Source organism: Capra hircus, chromosome 15 (genome assembly GCF_001704415.2).
Source record: "Capra hircus breed San Clemente chromosome 15, ASM170441v1, whole genome shotgun sequence".
Classification (NCBI taxonomy): domain Eukaryota; kingdom Metazoa; phylum Chordata; class Mammalia; order Artiodactyla; family Bovidae; genus Capra; species Capra hircus.
The window spans coordinates 20,466,955-20,481,335 of NC_030822.1; the positions used below are offsets into that span (position 1 = coordinate 20,466,955).

Here is a 14,381-nt window from a genome sequence, read left to right on the forward strand (position 1 = left end):
CTTTCTGTTTGAAATCTTTAATTATAAGCATTATACATTTGAAAGGCATCCTAAATTAGGTATTATCTTAGCCCTACCTTTATTTACTTTTACATAATTATCCTGATGAGAGATATAATTACAGCATTATACAAAATTACTAACCCATTAAAAAAAAATGTTTCCTAAGTGATAAACACATCAGATATGGATTAAGGCAATAAATCTCCAACTAAAATAGCTAGGAGTTAATTAAAAAGTGAGAACTACAATTCCTATTTCTTGGAAAGGAAAAAAGTAAGCTCACAAAAAAGAGTGATTTGGGGGAAATATTTTATGAATAAAATGTCAAGATATAATCACAACTTTATGACATAAAAATAGATATTTTAATGCCCAGTTTAGAGGGGAAAAAACTTCAAGAAACATGGCTCTTGACACCAGAAGAAAAAGCAAAAGGCTTTCTTTGCTTGAATTTTTCACTTTGTATGATTCTGAAGCGACATGGAGACAGAATCACAATGTGACATTTTTGTCCTTATCTCTGATATCTGTAGCATAAAATTATTACTCTTGGAGAAAGAAGGAATCTTCTATTTGGAAAACAAGGAGGCTTAGTATTTAATAAATTGGAAGGAAAAATCATCTTCCTAAATAGTACACTGGCTCCAAATCCTCTAAAGGAGTGGTCAAAGAAGATGGCCAGGAAACAACATTTCCAAACTGAATTTTAAACAATGCAGCAAATTATCATAAGATAATTAATCATGTTTCACTCAAGTGATAATAGATATAAATGTCAATTGACTGGGAACAATGAATATGTAAGCCCGTGGGATATTACTATCCAACGTTATCAAGATGTTATCAACTTGGCACCTCCCCTCTATTTCAAGGGTGCATTTTAAATGCTCAGTTGGTTTGGCTTTAATTAGTCATCCTGATAGGTAGCCATACTGAATCTCTACAACATGTCTGTAAAGTTAAGAGGAAAAGCTATAATATAGATGAGCTAAAAACACACACACACACATTAAAATTAAAATCATTTGATAGGGTATTAGCAAATCAAACAACATGGTTTCTCATTAAAATGGTGAGTTTAAGTAAGCCAAAAATTTAGAAAGAAGTCAATATACTGGCAGGGAATGGAATGGAGAAGGAGGTAGCAAAATCTTTACCAAGAAGGAAAGATTGAGTTACGTGTTATTATTATTATTTTTTTAACTTCTGGTTGATAGAGAGGAGTATTCTAACCATAACAACATGAAACACTTTGGTAACTAGGCAAAATTAAAACAGTTTGGTGCAGTTACTATGGCAGGGTAAGGGTTGCCCTGCATTTGAGCATTGAGAATTGATTACTAGCGCTCTTTTCCAAGAGCAGTCAACTCAGACTCATCCAGAGATCTAATTAAAGATGTACTCAGGGATTTCCCTGGTGGTTCAGTGGTAAAGAATCTGCCTGCCGATGCAGGGGATGAGAGTTTGATCCCTGGTCTGGGAAGATTCCACATGCAGTGGTGTAACGAAGCATGATGCCACAGCTACTGCGCCCACGTGCCCTGGAGCTAGTGCTCTGCAACAAAAGAAGCCAGATTAAGAAGCCCAAACACTGCAATTAGAGAGTACCTCCTGCTCATTGCAACTTGAGAAAGCCTGCACACAGCAATGAAGACCCAGGTCAGACCAAAAACAAAAACACAGTCAGGGTATAACACTATACCTATAGTCAACAATAATGTACTGTATGCTTAAAATTTTATTAAGAGGATAGATCTCATGTTAAATATTGTTATGACAGGTTTTTAAAAAAGCAATGTAGTCAGGTATTTAACAGCTCCACACATTATTAGCTTTCCATTCAACAAATATTTATTAAACATTTGTTATGTCTTAGATCCTGAGTTTGGTGCTGTGGATACATTAGTGAATAAGAACATGACACAGCTTTTGTCACCAGCTTATGGCTATCCACTCCAGTATTCTTGCCTGGGAAATCCCATGGACAGAGGAGCCTGGCAGGCTACAGTCCAAGGGGTCGCAAAGAGTTGTACACGACTGAGCAACTTTTTCTTTTTCTTTCTCACAGTATGATAGAGAGACATCAAGGAAGCAGGAAATTAAAATAACATTATAAGTGCTATTTTAGTAGAGATAATTATAGAAGATATTCAGGGAATACAGAGTGAGGCTACCTAAACTTGGTCTTGGAGAATTAGGAAAGACATTTTAGAAGAAGTGACATCCATTTCAAGGATTGAAGGGTGAATCTTGAGACTAATCTGGCAAGAATACTTGGAGGAAAGTGGAGAATATTTTTGGCATTAACAAAAAACCTGGAAGAGACAGAGTGGGCAATGTAGGAACTCCAATTGAGAGTCTGGCTGCAACTTGGAGCTAGACAGGAGATGAGGCTAGAGAGATGGCCAGACACCAAATTTTAAGGACATGTATTTTAATAAAAAGCACCAAACTAGGCTAAAAGTATTTTAATAAATATTTACTGAATAATTAAGAAAAACTTATGAATGATCTTGCCTTCCAGGTAATTAGTCCTCAAAACTTCAATTGACCCAGTATATACATTATATTGAAATAACTGTTTCATCCATTCAGGGTATCTTAAACACTCCCACAAACACATACCAATCCCACACCCCCAGGAAATTTTATCCCAATTTCTAAAGCAAATGTGATGAATATTATTTCAGTGGGAAATAATTAATCCTTCTTGATACAAACATGTGACTTGAGTGTTGCCAATCATTTTACTAAAAATAGTCTTAAGAGCACAGTGATTTTGTCTTATGTGATGGCATTAAGGTATTTTCCAAGATAATTTTATATAATCTATTTACTAAAAGGCATGACCATTTTACTGTCTTTTCTTATCATATTTTTCATGCTTAGGCATAAAGGTATATTTTTAAAAGTGCTTAAAAAAAAAGATTAAAGCCCTAAACAAAAAGCATAATTATTTAAATACTACATATTTAAATATCTTAGTATACTTGCTGTTTAAGTTTAAAATAAACAAGTTCTACTTTTCAAATGAAGCAATTACTGTAACAAATCATAACTATGAATTATCATTAAAAATTTGTTTGAATATTTACTGTGAAGTAATGTAATATCCACTCTTGATTAGAAAATAGATACTTATGAGAAAAATGGAGGCAATTTTATTTTAAAAAATATGCAGATGCATTGTATAATAAAAAAGTACATTTAATGATCATATAATTAGAAGGGAGGAGTAACTGGCTATGATAAGATAAACGGATCACAGATTTTACTGCCTAAGTTAAAATTTAGCACAAAATTAAGGCTGCCTAACATCAGAGTCAGTGTGTAAGTTAGGCTTTCTCAATTTAATCAATTTTGGAATAAAGAACACATATAAATGGTTTACTAATTAATTAATGCTTTGATAGTGCTTCCTTTTCTTCAGATATACAGCTTTGAAGTATATTATACAATCACGGGTAGAAATTACAGAGTTTAAAAATTATGGAAATTATAAACAGTTTACTAAAGTTTTTTTCAGGATACTTATTTTAAGTGATGTTACTGAACTCTTACATAGTTCACTGGTAAACATTAGTTGAAATAAAAACACTGTAGAAGATAATAAAAGTTAAAGCAGATGAAGCTCACTTGTTAAAAATAATATATATTGCATCCAAAAATATAAGTGTTTCATTTACTATATTGACCAAACAATTATCTCTGTGATACTAGAAAATTAATTTATACAAATTTCCAAAATAAAGTGGATGATTATTTGACATTAGGTGTTTTAGAAAAACTTTGTGCAGAATGCTTAGTGATTATCCTGGTGTTTCATAAAATATTTCATAAAATATTGCTTTATACTAAAACAACTTTTCCAAAGGAATAATAAACTTTAATTAAAAATAAAGGACAGTTAGGAGTGATTTTATCGAATGCTTTCTGATGAACTAACAGAACCACATGGGCAAAACTTTTCAGGCCATCTGAACATGTTTAGGGAGAATCACAGAATCACATTTCACCAATTCAGGAGAGATTAAAATAAACTCCGTTTATAAACAGACTTCTAGATGTAGTCTTTGAAACTCCATTTAATATTCAAATGGCTTTGTTTAAAAATCCCCAGTTTTTGTTTCCAATTTAGATATTGTTTATTTACTATCTCCATGGTAAGTGGTAACAATTTGGCTGTTAATGGTAAGTAACCTTACTGTTAAACCCTCCATATACATTTTGAAAATTATATCAGATTTCTCTATTTCCAGGGTATTAACAGTGAATATTTACATCTCCTTGTTCATCATCTCAAAATGCTGAAGTTTCTGATTACAAAAGAAAGATATTTTTACAAAAAAGATATAAGCCAGTAAATAAGCTTATTTTACCAGGTAGCCATTTTCTCTAGATTCTACATAGTAATCACAAAAAATGATAATTAAGCCTACATAAGGACTCTTTATCAAAAATTATAATAGCATTTCCTTTGAGTGTTCAATTTATCATTCTTTCAATCTATTTTTAATCCTTAAAATATCTGAAAATATTTTTATGTTAAAATCAGAGAATCAACATCTTTTAGAAGTATTTTGTAATATAAAAATTGACTGAGATGTTTCAAGAACTGATATATGTAGGAATGAGTGAAAATACTAAGAGCAAATCTTTGATATTTGACAACTGTGGTATATGTAAGAGAGCATTATAGAAAGCATTAAGTGTTTTTTAAAAATGACTTTGCCATTTTAACACATGGGAAAACTAACCTATAGATAGTACTTTCAATGGTTGAACATGTTTAAAAGAAATTCTAATGAAAATTAGAAAAATTAGGGTGAGACAGGGTGACAGAGAAGGAGAGACACACTCACAGGAAGAGAGAGAGACAGAAAGAAATATCTCTTCAGCTACAGGCATAGTGTAAGTCTCGTTTCACAAATAAAAGGACCCTCCGTAACATATGGAGTAGTTACATGTCCTCCCAGGGATGGTCTGCAGTTACGTTCACCTCAGGTTCATCAAGAAGAGGTGAACTGTCAAATATAATTTCAGTCACAGGATGGTTTGGTTGAGACAGATTAGTGGTATGCAATCATGATAGATAGTTTATCCTAGCTCCAAACTGCCGCTTGGGAAATCTTGAACTCCAATGAACAGAGACTCAGTCATTATTAGTGTCAAAAAGGGACACAGAGACAAAATTTGGTTGGCAGCATGAAAGATGAATCAAGGCGAAGAAGTGACCAGTTCCATGTTCAGAATCAAAATTAGGAGGCCTACTACAGTTTGGAAACACTTTAAATACCAGAATAGTCATCTGTTATTTGCTTATTGATCAATATTTAAAACATGTTTCTCTAAAGTAAAATACATGTAGAAAGACAATACAAATTACGTTTATGTTATTTCAAAATCTTTGTTCTCAAGGTGACACAGAAGAGTCCCCTAGCATAAGTCAGCAAAATATTTTTTTTAATTGATATATTTTTCAATATTTTCCCTTCAGTTGGACAGTCCAAGGGGAAAAAAAAAACTTCAAAAGAAAAAAAAGTAATTTTGTGGAAAATTTTAATACTTAAAGGTTGTACAGTTTGATGACTTTCTTAGGAGGAAATCGGAATAAACTCAAAATGTGGAAGAACTTAAATAAACTTCTAAATATTTTCTAAACACTGGAAAATATATATCTATACATTGCACAATACATTATTCTATTAGCAAACACAAATTTGGTATCTTTAAACCAGACCTCCCTCACCAACCAAATATCCACAAAAAGAATGTCCTCAAGTGTCACTGCCTGAAGTGATATGCTCTGACAAATCTAACAGCTCTTTCTGTGTCATTCCTAATGCACTTGTCACTCAGTATTATCCATCCTCATTAATGACAATGGGAAAGTTTATCTTGGGAACACGTTTTAAATCATCTACTCTTTACAATGGGACCATGAAATCTCTTACAAAACATGAGGCGGGAACTACTCTGACAACAAAACCTCTTCCTGGCAGCTTTATTCTTAATTCCTGTTCAAGGAGTAATCTGTTTATTATAAAATCATACAGAACAATATATTAAACAGAATTTGAAACAAGAATAGCTAGTGTGATTTTCAAGCTTACAAGTATTTTTACAACATTTTTATTAGGCTGAAAACACTTAGTTGAGTCCTTTTTGTGTGGTTTCATGCAATCTTCTTCTCTACTCCACATTATAAACACCTTTGAAAAAGAGTTTTATCTAATTTTAAAACAACTTTTACACATCAGGGACACAAATCTATATAATTATTAAAAATAATAATATGCATGAACTTGAATGAAAACAATTTTAAGTAAACTGTCCTTACATGTTTAAATTTCCCAGTTAAATGCTGAAAGATTCCAACTCAAGTCTTTAATGACTTAAAAATAATCTTTCAGCTCCCAAATTACTTTTAATAATATATTTACATTTTAAGCATCAATATGATCTTATTCCTTTCCCTGAGAAAATCACAGCTTAAAAAAAAAACAAAAAAACAAAATAATACACAAAACTTCTTGATCATATTAGTGTTTACCTACTGTTTTGATTTGACTATCGATTATATACACTAGGTAGTGTGGCTAATGAACAGTTAATTTTGGAAGGGTATCCTTCACTGATAAAATTAATACTTGTTAGAAATATATATGTATGCTTTTATTATTCAGTTATCAAAAGCTTAATGCTATATTTTTATTAACTTAGTATATAGTAAACTAAGATTATAATAATAGTTGAAAGATCACATTTAATGTTGATTTAATAATTTTTAATCACCTGAGCCCATTTGTGTATCCAAAGTGCTACAAGCAAAACATCAAATTTTAATAAACTGTATGAATCTATAATTTAGCTTTTGTACTTCAGAATTCAGGACCACTACTTTAATATTTCTAATTAATGCTTATTTTTTCAAAAAAAGTTTCCTCTAAAGGATGTTGTAAAAATTATATGAGCTTCATGCTTAAGATTCTAAGTTAAACATACAATAAATACTACTAAATGGTTAATCTGGTGTTTCAAAAAAGAAAACAGAAATCTAAGGAAAATTAAGATGATATACACATAAATTATAACTATTCCTTATATATTAGGTGTTCATTATGAATAGAATGATAGTATATACAAAATAGCAAGCTTCAGAAAGTAGGATTAGTTTTAATGGGTGGGACATTGCTTCAGCATTTGAAAGAAGTTTCTAGCAACTGTCTGTTGGCAGAGACTGAAGTGGGTTACCTCTAAGAAAGTGGGTTCCACATGATTTCAGAGTGGCTAGGTGGGAAAATAGGTGCATGCAATAAGAAGCTGACTTTGAAGCACATTAAACTTCTTTCTGATTTTAACCTTTTAAGAAGGTATTTTCTCAGAGACACCTGCATTAATTCTGAAAGTGAAAACTACACATCAAATGATTGTATGAATTCTTTAATTATTCAAATAGGTCTTAATTTTGAGACTACAAATCATATCCCCTAATTGACAATTCTCCCTATAAATATTCTTGAGAGTTTGCAGCCTTCGCAAGTAGGGGTTCTTCTTGACAGCAAACTTTCTCTATAAATGACCAGATAGTAAATATTTTTAGACTGCAAGGAGATCCAACCAGTCAATCCTAAAGGAAATCAGTCCTGAATATTCATTGAAAGGACTGATGCCGAAGTTGAAACTTCAATATTTTGGCCACCTGATGTGAAGAACCGACTCACTGGAAAAGACCCTGATGCTGGGAAAAATTGAAGGCAGGAGAAGGGGAAGACAGAGGATGAGGTGGTTGGATGGCATCACAGGCTCGATGGATATGAGTTTGAGTAAGCTCCGGGAGTTGTTGATGAACAGGGGAGCCTGGCACGCTGCAGTCCATGTGGTTGCAAAGAGTCGGACATGACTGAGTGAACTGAACTGAAATATTTTTGGCCTTGTATGCCATAAGATATTAACTTAACGGTATACTGTGAAAGTTGCCATAGCCAATACAGAAACAAAAAGGTCTGGCTGTGCTCCGATAATGTTTATTTTAAAAAATTATGGGGTTGGACTTGGACCCACAGACCAAAGTTTGCCACCCTCATGCTTTAAAGCATCAGGGGCACAGTTGATTTTAAACTTTTAAATTTACTTTCAGGCTTTTAAGTGAAAGTCTTTTACTTCCCTGATTTTACATGGAGCAAAGCTAAGAACCCTTCTAATAATATGATGGGAGGGTTGTAATGATAGAATGCTAAAGCAAAGAAATGGCCCATATTTATGGCACTATGAAGCATCACATTTCCAAAATATCTTTATATGTACCCTTTCTGTTTCTTGACTGAATTACACATTAAGTCAATAGGACATGTGAATGAAGTGTATTCAGTTATAAATTACGCACTATAAAGCTCTTCTGAATATAACTGTCCTTAAATTTCTATCTAGACCACAATGGTTTCCCAGGAGAAAACTCTTAAGCCAAACTGAAGAACTAGATTGGTCCTTGTCAGCTTCATGTGCACAAAGAGGTCAATGGGATGATTCTTCAGCAATGATAGTTACAGATATTGTTATTATGGAAGTGACATTAGTTGCTTTATTGCCGATGTGTATTTAAATATGAGTTGGAGAATATCTAAAATGCTGTATTCAACTTCCATTGTACATAATCATTTCATTCCTAACTCATAAGTCTTAAAAATCTTTACAATATTTTTGTGTGATAAACCAGGAAAACATATTAGGCAATAAAATAAGCTCTATTGGCCAGAGAAGGCCAGACATATAAACAGTTACTTAAAGGGTCAAAGGGGGTTAAAACGCATAGGGACTTGAAACCCGGAAATTAGCATTGATTCCTCTCAGCTCTGGAGGGCTTTTACAAATCTAGTCTGAATCCAGTAGACCTCTTAAGGAATCACGCTGGAAAACTCTTACTGATATTTATGGAATGTCTATTGTCATATATTTTTTGAGATAAAGCATTCACAATAATTTTCAAAGGGTAATAAAATGACAATGAAATCATGACTCAAATAGAAGATCACATTTTATTAACTAAGAATTGTATCTTATCATTTCCTGTCTAGTATTTTTGAGGAATGCAGTTCTACTTTATTTCACCAATAACGATCCACTATATTCTAGCTAATTTTTTTTGGTAGCTAATATTTTGGGGAGGCTATTTTACTTAGCCTTAGGCTCAATATTAAGCATTTATGGAAACATCAGCATTATCAGACTATTATGTGTGGTCTGAAATTGTGAAAGCTTTACGGATCCACCTTCAATTGTTTTGAGCACTGCCAAGAGGACATTCATTTGTTCAGTCACTTATTCAATATTTTTTGAGGACCTACACAATCATGCACTGAACTATGAAAAGGGGATACTGTGATGAGTAAAACAGACATGACTTTAAAGCATTTATGCCCCTAAATGAATTAGTTTGCCCAAAGCTTCCATTCTTTACAAACAATGGTTAAGCAGGTGTTGCCACTGTGCTGAAGAAGTATGACAACAAAAACAAACCAAAGAGTGCAGAGTAGATACTCAGTAGCCAAATAAGAAGCAGAGAAGGCTTACCTGGGTCAGAGCTATTCCTGTCTACTCACTTCATGACTGGCCTTACTGAAAGCCTTAGTATTTTTACAGACCAATCAGTCTTATAGGTTATTAAAGGTTATTGCTATCATTTGATTATTTTAAAAATATTTATTTATTTATTTATTTATTTGGCTGCATCAGGTCTTAGTGGCAGCACATGGGCTCTAGTTGTAGGCTTAGTTGCCCTGTGGTGTATGTGGGATCTTTGTTCCCCAACCAGGCATCGAACCCACGACCCTTGTTTTGGAAGGCGAATTCTTAACCCCTGGACACCAGGGAAGTCCCTATCATTTGATTCTTGATTCAAACACATTGTTAAATTATTTTTGTTTGACACAGAAGATTTATTTTGGCACTGACTATAAATTTAAATATTTTTCATTTTTGATAGTACATAGCAACTAGAAAGAAAATTAGGAGTGGGTAGTTGTATGTCTGAATGATTGGGGAAGCCCCTGTTTGCTGTGTGTCTGAGTGGCCAAATTCAGAGGGAAGAACCCAGAAAGCACTGGTTAAATTTATTTCATTTGTGTGTGTGTGTATGTATATATATATACATTTATATATATAAATATTTAATAGATATGAATATATATATTTACTAATTTGACATTATTTTGAAGATAATAAAACTACATACAGCTCATAAATATACATATAAAACATGCAAAATACAAGTATATTAAAATATTGTAAAATAATTTTACAATTTTTTAATAATAAAAATTGTAAAATAATTTTTACATAAGTATCTTTATCATAACTTTTATTTTTATTCTAAAGTCTTAATTTACTGAAAGATCAGGTGACTAAATTCAATTAGCACAGATCATTATGAATATGTTTTCTGCCCAACTGTTTTTTTCCCTAAGAGAAAGGCTATGAAAGATAACTAAAATAAATCACTATCCAGTTTGGTTCCTTTTTCATACCTATCCATGACAAGTTTTGAACTTAAATACAGAAAAAAGGGATTAAGTACAACTTATCCATTTTGAGACATGTTAGGTTTATGGTAAAGGCCATTTGAACACAACCACTGTGCTGTTTTTCTATACCTCAATAAAATCCATATATTTAATTAAAAAGTATGTGTGTGTGTTTGTGGATGTGTGTGTGTTTGAGGATGTGTGTGTGTTTGTGTGTATTGCGTATGTGTGCAATTTCCCTTAAAAACTGAAGTTATATACTCTAACAATTTTCTATGATTATTTATGTCAAGAATATAGCACTAGTGCATTTCGTTTTGTTCAACATTTTAGCAGTTGTTTATAAAAACATTAATAAATTAGAATTGTGTTAGTTTTCTTCCTTGCCCACTGAATACAAGGTAAGTTGACACATTTATTTACAGGCTCACCAAGGGCAATCCATTTCATGCTATAGCATTGACCCTTCACAAAGATCTTGTAAATGAGTAGCCTATTATAATACGTACAAGTGACCTTTAATTGCACCAAGAGGCTTTGTGTTAAAAGCTTTTTCAGTGCTAAACCATAGCTACAGTATACGTTGGTGAAATATTTCTTAGGTTATCGAGCAGGAATATCAACAAAAAATCTCCTCTCTCAAAATGCGTAAATAAAAATTTTGAGGCATTTAACTAAGTCTGCGCTATAAGGATACATTTTCAATAATTTGATCATAAAGATAAGCTATTTTTCTAATTATATAATAAACATTTAGAACATTCATAAATAATTCTTACAAATTCTTAAAAATCTAATCAAATATAACTGTTTTTGATAATAGCTTCTGGAGACAAAAATAGTTAAACTTGGTAACAGCTTTATTTTTTATATGAGAAAATTTTAATTGTAGTTAAATATACCCCATCTCTTTTTATCAAATACAATTGGAACTTTTACTATATTGAAATGTGTAGTGAGGAATTATATACCTAACAAAACACATCCAAATACATTCTAACTGTTGTTCATATTAAGTAGTGATATTTAAAATAAATTTTCAATAAAGTATAGGGTCAGATATTTTCACTGATTTACTCTAGAAATTTTTGAATGACTGCTGTATATTTTTGACATTCTTATAAAAAGTTGAAACTAAATACTCAATTTCATTAAACCATTCATATTGGGTATCTTATTTCTAGAAGGCTCATGCCAAAATGATTTAGTTTGATTCTCTACAACAATGGTGGGTTGACTTGGCAGCACCTGACAAAACAGCTCAGTGAACTTCACTGTACCACATACAAAGAACCCGAACTGGCTACTCTACGAAATGTCCACAGCGGTAGAGTTACGACAGTAATAACCTTGACAAAACCTTAACTTCTGCTTAAATAAGAGAACTGCTTTACTAGTTATGTGGCCAAAGGCATTTCCATTATACCTCAGTTTCTCTTAATTATTTACTACTGTCCCCCAAATCTTACCTTTTAAAAATTAATAATTTATATTTAATCTCATATTTCCTTAATGAGCAACATAATTTCTTCTTATTAAACTGTAGAAAACCTTTTTTTAGCAATATTAATTTATAAAGATTTTGTGACCATAAGATTTTCTGTTTAGTTTTACCTAAAGGTGGTATTCAAAGAATTTCCAATAAATGAAACACTTGCAACAGAAAAAAAAGGTTTTAGTATGAATGCATCAAAACTTTATTAGAACCAGTTATAACAAGAGGGGAGTCAAAATTAGAATTTTTTTTTAATTTTTGAAAAATTGATTTTGGTTCAGAGTTTACTCTTACTATAAAAGCTGTATGTACCTTAATTATCGCAAGATAATTTTTGATGCTCCAAAGATAATATATGAAAATAATTTAGAAAAATATAAAATATAAAAACATAGTAACTGAGCAAATTAATATTTGTTAAAGTACCTGAATGATGTCAATTATACTTTAATTACAAAAAGCTATCTTAATGTAGAACATAAGTGGATATAATAATAATATATTGTAATAAAATTTGGGATACTTTTTGAATCATATCAATATAGTTGACTAGAATACGGGAACCTTATTTCCTTTACAGAACGCTTTCCCCACCTCATTTCACTAAGATATAGAAATCCTACAGATGTGGATAGTTTTTTAGTGAATGGTTTTATATTGTTTGCAAATTAATTTTTCTATTAAAAACTCCTACCATACAGAAGAAATAAGTAAAAAATGAGGAAAGAACAATCTTGCTAACCTAATATATAAACACACATACACATAACACAGAAAAATATTATATAAAAGAAATGCTAAGATAAACCAGTTTGATTTTCATAATGTATTTTATAAAACTAGAGTGGAAATACTTGCTAGGAACAAAGGAATTTTTAACTTGAATGTTAAAAGATTATATATAAATATCCATGTATGTATACATACATAAGTACACTTGTGTTTATCCATACATATATATATCAGTTCAGTAGCTCAGCTGTGTCCAACTCTTTGCGACCCCATGGACTGCAGCACACCAGGCTTCCCTGTCTATCAACAACTTCCGGAGCTTGCTCAAACTCATGCCCATGAGTTGGTGATGCCATCCAATCATCTCATCCTCTGAAGCCCTCTTCTCCTGCCTTCAATCTTTCCTAGCATCAGGGTCTTTTCCAATGAGTCAGTTCTTCACATCAGGTGGCCAAAGGATTGAAATTTCAGCCTCAGCGTCAGTCCTTCCAATGAATTTTCAGGACTGATTTCCTTAAGGATTGATTGGCTGGATCTCCTTGCAGTTCAAGAGACTCTCAAGAATCTTTTCCAACACCACAGTTCAAAAGCATCAGTTCTTCGGTGCTCAGCTTTCCTTATAGTCCAACTCTCAAATCCATACATGACTACTGGAAAAACCATACCTTTGACTAGATGGACCTTTGTCAGTAAAGTAATGTCTCTGTTTTTTAATGTACTGTCTACGTTGGTCATAGCTTTTCTTCCAAGGAGCTTGTCTTTTAATTTCATGGCTGCAATTACTATCTGCAGTGATTCTGGAGCCCAAGAAAATTAAGTCTCTCCAGTGAGAGAAACAGTGGAAACTTTGTTTCCATTGTTTCCCCATCTATTTGCCATGAAGTGATAGGACCCGATGCCATGATTTTAGTTTTTCAGTGTTGAGTTTTAAGCCAGCTGTTTTACTCTCCTCTTTCACTTTCATCAAGAGGCTCATATATATATATGGGCTTCCCAGGTGGCACTAGAGATATAGAACCTCCCTGCCAATGCAAGAGACATGGGTTGATTCCTGGGTTAGGAAGACCTCCTGGAGGAGGGCATGGCAACCCACTCCATTATTATTGCCTGAAGAATCCCATGAATAAATGTTTACACTGTGAATAAAAATAGGGCAATATAGAGTATAACTGAGCAAATATTTCAGAAGGTCCAGTCAGGGAAGACCTAAGAGGATGATTGGAATATCTAATCTATAATCCAGTGATAAGAGAAAGCCATAAAAGGAAAGGAGGAATGAATATTCTGGACATTTGCTGTTCAAAGACACTGAAGAAGGACTAATGATGTTTTTGGTATAACAGTATCCTCAAAGCTACCTTAATTTAATCTATCACGAAGTTCATGGATCTCATATTTATAAACTCTATTATATATATCTTAACATATATAATAAATAGATGGGGAAATAGATGGCAAATAGATGGGGAAACAATGGAAACAGTGAGAGACTTTATTTTTTGGGGCTCCCAAAAAAACTACATATGGTGACTGCAGCCATGAAATTAAAAGACGCTTACTCCTTGGAAGAAAAGCTATGACCAACTAGACAGCATATTAAAAAGCAGAGACATTGCTTTGCCAACAAAGGT

General features: G+C 32.5%; 1 protein-coding gene across 2 annotated transcripts in view; it reads right to left on the reverse strand.

The window, feature by feature from the left end:
* ELP4 (elongator acetyltransferase complex subunit 4) overlaps window positions 1–14,381 on the reverse strand; it is a 233,563-nt gene that overhangs the window by 104,280 nt on the left and 114,902 nt on the right. The window contains exon 10 of one of the 2 annotated variants that reach the window (XM_018059295.1): window positions 1,013–1,558. The exons of the other annotated variant lie outside the window; for it this stretch is intronic. Within the exon in view, the coding sequence (XP_017914784.1) occupies window positions 1,406–1,558 (153 nt within the window). The 3' untranslated portion in view covers window positions 1,013–1,405. Of the gene's footprint in view, window positions 1–1,012; window positions 1,559–14,381 lie in introns of those variants that run through there. 2 annotated transcript variants of the gene reach the window in all.